Below are 9,433 nucleotides of genomic sequence, written 5' to 3'. Positions count from 1 at the left end.
ATATGTTGGTTACGCCTGCTGATACTTTATTAATTATGGTTTTGAACTTTGTTTTTGATTTAGTAAGCAGTAGGAGGTAATTTTGTTGTATGGTAATCTGTTGGTAGTCGACCAGTTTATTTGTTAATGGGCCCGCCCCTAATTTTGACTACTTTTAATTCAAAAACAATACATTTTTTTCAAAAAATTGTCACACTAATATAAATAATTTATATTTGAATTTAAATTATTAATATATAAATAATTAAGTTTGATTAAATAAAAATACATAATGGATCGTTGTCCATTAGATTAAAAAAGTACCTAAAAAATACTGTTTTGTGCATAAACTAATGATTAACTCAGTCCCGTATGCGCATTGCGACGTCCCACTTAGGGTTAGGGTTACACGGGCCATTTATTCGTCTAGGGCCCTGAATCCATTGATGTCTGGAAAATCATTCCAATGTCCAGAACTCAACTCACGTAACGGGGCCGAGACTACACTTGGCTTTGTGGGTTTTGGTTAGAAACAACAATTCTAAATGGGTTTGAAAGTTAGATGAAGACAGAAAAAAAGATGGAGGGCGGACAGAAGGGGAAGAGGCAGAAGCAACTTGAATATATATATATTTTCATCTTCCCGTATATTACAATGTCTATTATCAGAAAGAAAAGAGAATCTAAAAATAGGTAAAATTTTGAATCCTTCTCAATCTTCCTTGGTCTATAGGTATAACTATTTTCGGATCAAAGGTTTTCTCGTTTTGTCAAAAGTATTAGGGTACCTAGGATTGTTAGATAGGTTCTATCGTATTTTTCTGGCATTATAATTTTTAAATTATTAATCTTAAATTTACCCAGGTTGCTTGTTCTGGTAATAGCGTAAAGGCATCTAGTGAGGATTGCTATTTAGTTTTATTAGTATTATAATTTTTAAAATTTTAATCAAGTTTTAGCAATTGGTTAGGAATGCTGGACTATGCTCACGGTCCTGCTTGCGGAAAAAAAAGTTCAAAATTAAATGCCTGATAGTACAGAAACCATGTAATTTATTATGTTTATTTGAATATGTTGTTCCATTGTAAAACATTTTATCAAAATTTCTATTTGATTTTTATGCAATTTAGATGGAAAGCATTTTGCTGCAAACAACTTCTGAAATGCTATTTTTGCCCGAGACTCTTTTCTTTCCAGAATTATTTGTCACATTGTGTGTCCAGTTGTAATAGCTGATAACTATTGCATCATTTTGTGAACATTAACTTGTGAAATTCTGAAACTTGTTTACTGAATTGCTTGTGTATTGTGATTCTCGAGAGCTTTCCGTTGATCGTGTAGTTTAGAAGGATGAATCTCTGCAGCTATGGAGCCTCGCCAGCTATTTAAGGGCCCCAAAAATCTTGGGGACGTGTCTCCAAACAACACAGTTAATTTTACTTAATGTAATCCATCAATTTTACATTTTCTGTATTATCGTGGTACAACTCTTCATCCTTGTATTCAAGTGGAAGAATAGGATCCCCACACGAATTACTGGCTGAAGTCCTTTGGTTGGACCAAATGATAAATCTTGAAACTATATGAGATATAAGATAGCCTTTGACTAAATAGATATCGCTACACTATCAAATTCATTATAAAGGTTTTGAAAAAATAGATGTTTCGCTAATCTATAGTTTGCTATATTCATAACATTGAACTGTTGCAAAAAACTCAATAAGGAATAGTTATGAGTCGAGTTTGTTAATAACGTCAAGGTGGTCATAGGAATATTCTAATTATGTTCATAATATTGGATGATGCAAACATGCATTGATTCCAATGTATTTGTTTAAGAGCAAAAGGATACAATACAACATTCTGGTAGATATGTTAGAACAACATTCATGGCGTATGTAGATCATAGATTTTGCAATTTTCATATAAGTAAACAGTATAACAATATAAAAATACACCTTTTATATTTAGCTATTTTACTTAATATCACTTCCAACAGCCAATACCACTTCAATTACTGAATATCTCTTCCAACAGCCAACGTGTCTCCGGATGCTGCTCATTTCAGGGTTTGACTTTTTTCTGGAATTTTGTCCAAGTTTTTGTTCTTTCCTTTGCTCTGATATCTAAGGGCCTGTTTGGATCGTGGATTTGAGCAGGAATTAGAATTTGGAATTCTAAAATTTTTCCAATCCACTGTTTGGGTGTGCAAAAAATGAATTAGAATTTGGTAAAATTGGGATTTCGTATCCTCGTTTATACTCCATTTCAAGGATTTCGTCTTCCATCCAAATACTTGGAATTGGTGATAAATCCATTTTAATTCCAATTTGGAAGAAAATGAGCATTCGAAATTTATTGAAACCAATAATTTATGGTATCCACCACAACCCTATTTGGTTTCGCGCTTGAAAATATATTGCCGTTGCTGCCATTACCATTCACCCTTCTTCTCTGTTTGCTTGACACAGGTATGTGTTTGTGTTTTCTGTGCTTTGTAGCTCACGATGGTACCTTCTACTTCTCCATTTCTCCTTAACATTCATCATTTTCTTCAAGTTGCAGAGGTGAGGACGCAAGTTTGGTTGCAATCTTCATTGGTGGGTTCCTTTTTCCTATAACTAGGGCTTTCTGTCGTCTTTCAACCTGCAGCTTTCCATTTTGAGAATCCTTGTCTCAGAATAGTTTTATGTTTGTTGTTTAATATTGATTTCCATTCAACCACGATTGTTTAACATGTAGTGCTGTCCTCTCCACCTCTTTTGTTTCCCTCGTCTTTAGATTTAAGAGGGTTTAAGCATTTTTTTGCAGAAGCCGTGTCTACCAGTTGAAGGGGTGAAAAAAAGCATTATGCCTCTTTAGTGGAAATCTACGCCATGATCAAGCTAAATTTTGAAGCCTAATTGCATGGAACTTAGCAGGATTTGCTAAATTAAAAGCTACTCAGATGTGATTCTGACAGAACAGTGAAAGAGGAAAACTCTCTGTAGAAGTTCACCTTCATTTCTTTTTCTGATATCTATAAATTAGATGTTTTAGTTGCTTTCTGTGGTGGATTGTAGTCTTCTTCAGAACTGACATTATTTCATTCCATCCATGCTATGTACAACCAATCATGTAATCCGTTGAAACCATAGAATAGGGGCACCGTTGAAACCATAGAATAGGGGCATCAGGGCATCCACCAAAACCCTTTCTGTGTGATATGCATGCTGCTGAATGATCTCTACCAAACGAGATGAACTGTCTATTTGAAGGGCTAAGAACTGCTGAAGCATTCGTCAAGTGTTTGAAAGGCTTGATATATTATTTTGGGCTGCTGCATTCTCTTTCAAGACTTGCTTTTGGATAGATATACACTTCTCTCTCTTGTTTGCTACATCATTTATGCCGACACAATTCGGTCCTACAATTTTTTGTGGGGCAACTGTTTCTTCCATAGCTATGCTGAGGTCTGACTAGCCGTAGCCCCATTTACAAATGTCTATCGATTCTTCTTTATAATTTCTTCCATAGCCTTTTATAATTTGGGCAGCCTTAAACATGGCACACTGAGGTTTGACTAGCCTTGCTGGGAATATTTTTTGTGGGGCAACTGTTTCTTTCATTAGATAGATCTTGGAATGAAATGCCTGATATCCTTGCTGGAGTTCCAGTGGGAACATCTACCCTATCATGACCAACAAATGATGCCCCATTTCCAGGGTCTCCCACCACGGATGCTTCAAGGGAAGTGAATGTTATCTGCGAATCTTGGCAAGAAATGACCACAGATGCTTCAAGGGAAGTGAATGTTATCTGCGAATCTTGGCAAGAAATGTCAACAGATGAATTTGAATGGGATTGTATTTCTGTTAAATTTTCACAAGGCTGATTATTCACTCATTCAAATGATTTTGAAGGTTTTGTTGGGGCTTGAAACTGAGAGTGAGCATTGGTCCTTGATTCCTCTTCCATAGTAAGTGAGGCAGTGTACACTCGAATTGTGTCACACTCTAAACCATTCTATCCAAACGATTCCATGAGTTGGAATGTTCGGATGCCGGCTTAGAGCTCCCTATCCACGGAGTGCAAGAAGCTAGTATTCAAGCATGAAGGCTCTCAGCCAAGCCTTAGAAATGTGCTTCTTGCTAGTAAACCATGCAACGGGAGGTTCTTTGAGACAAGAGCAAGAATGCAAATATCTTCAAGGAATCCTTCAAATATGCAATACAAGATGGAAGACTAAACTAGAATGGAAATGCAAAATGCAGCTATAGAATATGAATGAGAGTGTTACAATACTGTTATTTGAACTATGTGAGATTATTACAAGAATGAAAGCTAAACTAACATGCAACTATGCTAAGAATGCCATATGATCTTATGCTAATATGATGGAATAAGAGAATGTAGACAAGGAGTGAGAAGTTTTCCACAAAGCTCCCAAGAGACCTGTTAGAAAACTTGCAGCATAACAATATTCAAAAGATGGAGGGATCCTTTGAAAGGAAAGCTCTCTCCCTTTTAAAGTCGTACGGACGGTAGAGATCAAGATGAAGATGGTGGATGATCAACGGTGGAATTCGAAAATAGGTGTGATCCATGTGCACACACAAGTCAACCAATAGAATATAAGTTGACTTGTTATATAAGACAAAAGTCTCACAAGCCTTTTCTTTTAATTGTAAAATAGAAAAAGGACTTTATGTGTGCACTTTAAGTGGGTTAGAAGAATGGGGTGTTTTATTTAATTAAAAGGGGACATGTTCTTTTAATTGAATAATGAACTTAGGATAACATAGTCAAACTATAGGTTATAATCAAATAAATTGATTATTAGCAATTTGGCTTAGGTAAGTGATTAAATTAATTTAGCCAAAATGTTGAAAAGGGGGCTAATAGTCTAGATCACCATTTTTAGGTGATTACATTTGCCCCTCTTTGACTAATGCGTGATCGATCTGGGAACACATTATGTCAAAGAAAATAGAAAGCCAAGTAGGCGGTGATAGTTATAGATATCTGATTTCAAAGAATGAAATGCAGAAATAGATAGTAAGTCTTGAATGCACAGCCTGATAGCGGTAGTACTGAACACTAGGAAGATGATGTTAGGATCCGAAAAGAATTCTAAAACCTAGCAAAGCGAATAGATCAAGAGCAAGTGATAAGGTCAAACAAATGCTCCTAAGAAATAGATAGCTGTAACAATCAGCAATAGAGTATTTCTGCCCCCTCGGGATCGAAATCGAAATGAGGTAAGAGGAAGCAGAAACTAGCTAGACATGAGAAAATCGAGATATAGCAATGTCTGATATGACAGATAAATGTTAGAACCCAAGAATGACTATAAGAAACTGATAAAATGCCCCAGTTTGACTAGAGTTGACCTTGAAGGATATAGCATAAAAATTAGGTCAAATCTAGTAGAAAGATGATTTAGATGTGAAAAGGTGACTAGAAGTAAATATGAAGCATAGAAATGATGAAGACATGAAGAAATGAAGATGCCCCAGCGATAATTCAAAGATTAGACCTCAAACGGTCAGCTAACTACTCAGAAGAAGGTAAAATTTTAAAATACGATTTTGACCATCAAAATGAACTCGGATTTCGATTTCGATCCCGAAAATGGATCCAAGACGTCGAAATTAGCTAAGGGTGTAATTTTCGCGCAATTCCGAGGAGTTTGAAAATTAGGTCAAAATGAGGTTGGAGGGTATAAAAGGGGTCCAAGTGTCATTTTCACTATTCATTTGTCTTTTTGTGATTGGAGAGATTTTGTGTGGTCCACATAGCATCATGGCTCAGGTGAACATTCCTCTTCATCGACACCGTTTCGAGCGCAGCCGGTTGCACAACCGGCCAGAGCGATATGGGGCGCCGGTAAGTAAATACCTTTTTGTCGCTTTTTCACACGTTTTAAGAGTTTTTGAAAAAAAGTCGTGCGATACTTTTAAAGTATCGCACGGACATGGAAAAAATGTCGCGTGACACTTTTTTTCAAAAAAAGTATCGCACCTCTTAGAAAAATGTATCGCCTCAGGCATACCCAAATGTCGCACGATGCGGTGCGAAATGTCGCACGACATAAAAATGTCGCACTTCTTTAGGAAAAGTATCGTGCGACACTGTTTCAGCAAAATGTGTCGCACTCTTTATGTAAAAAGTGTCGCACGGATAGTTTTTGTTGTTTTCCTTAATGCTTTTTCGTCATGTGACTATTACTGATGATTGCTTGTTTTACTTGGACAGGAGGTATTCTCGGCATTACAGATTAGAGCTCCCAGGGTGGTTGGTTTGCGCGTTGTGGAGCATTTGAGCGATGAGGAGCAGACTGCACTAGTGGCTATGGGCTTGCGTTGGGTTGTACGGATGCCCCATATTCGAGCAAACCACGGTTTGCTGTCTGCGCTGGCAGAGAGGTGGCATAGTGAGCATAACACCTTTCACTTACCGACCGGCGAGGCGTCCATTACCTTGGAGGACGTATATCGCATTTTGCGAGTGCCATGTCATGGCAAGCCGGTAAGTTGTTTGATTAGTAGTTTGTTGATTTAGCAATTTCGATGTTGGATGCCAAGTGTACTGATGTCAAGTTTGATGATGGCACAGGTGTACTATGATATGACCCCGACAGAGGGGCGAGTGCGAGTGCAGGAGCTATTCCAGGATGTGACCATTCTGGACCGTCACCTGAGTTGGGAGAGATTGATGACTGAGTACGGATATGATTATCCTTTGCCCAGCTTGTTATGCTCTTTGGTAGCCCAGGCCCTGGTGACAGACCGAGGCCAGAAGGGCTTCCCGCTAGGATGGAGTCGACTGGTGTATGATTTGATCTCCCGACCACGTAGGATGGCATGGGGGCCTACCATACTGGCAGAGATGTACCACGAGCTCCATGAGATAGTATACCATGAGGGTGGGTCATGGGCATGTGGAGCAGTGTTAGCGCAGATCTAGGCTTGGGAGCACATCACTGTGATCCAACCACGGGTGCAGCCACAAGAGCGCAACCAGCCTTATATTTTTTGCTATAGAGGTTTCATCCCACAGAGGCATAGTGGAGATGTGACCTACTATCGATGCATGTTTGATGAGCTGACGGCATTCACATGGTGATCGTACCGGGAGTGTCAGAGGTGGTCAGATTCATGGGAGTTAGACTTCATGCGGTATAGCAGACTCGCTGGTGGGTCGGAGCATAGACATTGTGGAGCGGTTTGTGATCAGTCGTGTATGGCTGCAGTTTGCAGAGCGGTAGGTGGTATCAGTGGAGACCACGACCTATGCCCGGATGCGCATAGATGAGGGATTGGGATGGTTACTGATGCTGGACTATCAGACAGCAGTTCGAGATACAACAATGCTAATGGCGACTCCCTGGGATTATCGCTCAGATGTGGCAGATGCAGGGGCTGATCCAGGGTATCTTTATGAGATGCAGAGACACCCGTTCCCTCGGTTCATACATCCAGATGCGGTGCCTGCAGGAGTGGGAGGTGGAGGCGGCGGCGGCGGCGGAGGAGGCAGAGGGAGAGGGAGGGGGAGAGGCGACAGGCAGATGGAGGGGGAGAGTTCTCGAGCAGGGCGGAGGAGGATGCGAGCGCAGGCGATGCAGGAGGCGGAGGAGTCATTAGAGTCTGATGGTGATAATGGTGGGGAGGAGGAGGTGCCCCTAAGGAGACGGCGAGCGGTGAGGGTAGAGTAGAGGCACTTGCAGAGCAGCCAACAGGAGGAGAGGAGCAGGGTGTGAGGATTCGTGCCTTGGAGGCAGAGCTGTAGGCAGCTCGGGTGACCATTGCAGTACGGGATCAGCAGCTGATGGATGAGCAGGCAGGAGCAGATGAGCTGCGCTGAGAGCGGGATACTGCGAGGTGAGAGGCAACACATCATGGTGCATGAGTTGCATATTATTATGCCGCCTATAGGAGTGTGGTACCACCAAGACAGGGTCTTCCTGATTATTCAGAGCGAGCGGGTAGATCAGAGGGTGCAGTGCAGGCACCGTAAATGAGATAGGCTCCACCAAGGTCAGCACCAGCCGCAGAGGGTGGCAGTCAGACATGACATCGAGTGATAGCTATGCCTTGATTGTACCTCATGTATTTTTGAGACATATATCCAGATTTTGGATCTCACATTTGTATATGTACCATGACACATTTGATATATATATGAGATACTAGGTTTAGCGATATTCTTGTGTACTTGTCTCAAAATGTATGTTTTAGCTTTCATGTGTTATTTCAGTTTTTTGTTTTCAGCTCATGTATGTGTATATGCTTATGTGTATTGATTTTGATCTCTCATATGAATGGTAAAGACTTAAATGTTTTTTTGTGAAAATATTTGACACTTGGATAGATCGTATGTGATGATTTTGGATTAACCCCTTGTGATGACAGGATAGCAAAGAAATGTAGCGAAAGATTAAGAAGGTGAAAAGACATGCAAAAGCAGCTAGTTGATATGTCCATGAAAAAGATGAAGAGAGAGAGCTCTTCCTACATGTAGGAATGTGCAACTAGAAAAAAAAGACAGGAACCTAAAATGCAAGCTACTATGCAAAGTGGTTTAACAGCAAGAAACTCATAACATTTAGACTCTTAATTTCATCATTGAGTGTTGATTAGGGACATCATGAGATCATACAACCATCACTAGTATAACTATGAGGATATGAATATGATCGATATTAGATAGGTATGTGGAAATCCAATCTAAGCATCATAGACATGTAAGTCAAGATAACTACGCGATTAGATTCCCTAAGTTTAATTTAGCAAGATTACACCTATATCAAGGCATAAGCGCCAGGATAAACCCTGAGTGCGGTCTTGCAAAACAGTCAAGGATGATACATTTGTAAGTCAAAATGTTGAATACGACAAGCATAAATGCTTACAACACTATAGACAAACAAAGTATACCCACAAGCAGAAATCAAGAAAATATGTCCCATGCCCCCAGTCTTCTAGTCAATGACATCCTCGAAAGACTATTAGGGAGGGAACACATGGCAAAGAAATCGTCATAGACAACACACAAAGTAGATAAAGGTCAGCACAACTCAGTCATTTAAGTGTTAAAGTGCATGTGTGTAAGTCACTTGGCCATTTCTTCAAGACTTAATTCTGATAGTGAGAAATATCGCGATATCAGAGACTGTAGGTAAACTATCTGAAAAGTGTTGAAAAACACTTGATGTCAAAGTGGGAGAAGTGTTGAGAAACACTGTTTTGTGAGTTGTCAAAGAAACCCTAATGCACAAGAATACCTCAGTAGGTTAAGTAGCTATGCCCCCGAGACAAGGACAAGAAACAATTCCAAGCCAGGAAATGTGTAGCGAAGTGGATGATTGAGATTGATAGACATAGGTGCGAGGGTTTCAAGTAGCGCCTGTTTCTAGGTTTTCACCACTTGACAGATTTTTTTAGGACCTTTTTTTCAATTTTTTTGTATTTTT

At 39.7% G+C, this 9,433-nt stretch overlaps 1 protein-coding gene across 1 annotated transcript; it reads left to right on the top strand.

The window, feature by feature from the left end:
* Window positions 1–305: 305 nt before the first annotated feature.
* Window positions 306–8,162, top strand: LOC149545037 (uncharacterized). Its single transcript, XM_089795535.1, has 3 exons — window positions 306–672; window positions 6,217–6,489; window positions 6,577–8,162. The coding sequence occupies exon 3, from the start codon at window positions 7,262–7,264 to the stop codon at window positions 7,673–7,675; it is 414 nt and encodes a 137-aa protein (XP_089651661.1). The 5' UTR covers window positions 306–672; window positions 6,217–6,489; window positions 6,577–7,261; the 3' UTR covers window positions 7,676–8,162.
* Window positions 8,163–9,433: the final 1,271 nt, after the last annotated feature.

Source organism: Cupressus sempervirens, chromosome 8 (genome assembly GCF_028749045.1).
Source record: "Cupressus sempervirens isolate cs-2001-9-10 chromosome 8, ASM2874904v1, whole genome shotgun sequence".
NCBI classification, from domain to species: Eukaryota; Viridiplantae; Streptophyta; class Pinopsida; order Cupressales; family Cupressaceae; genus Cupressus; species Cupressus sempervirens.
Note: the sequence above shows the minus strand (reverse complement) of the source record. Positions and strands in the feature narration are given on the sequence as shown.

Bases quoted from the DNA above. Each gene is read 5' to 3' on its own strand.
- LOC149545037 (XM_089795535.1), top strand. From the start codon at position 7,262: ATGCGCATAGATGAGGGATTGGGATGGTTACTGATGCTGGACTATCAG.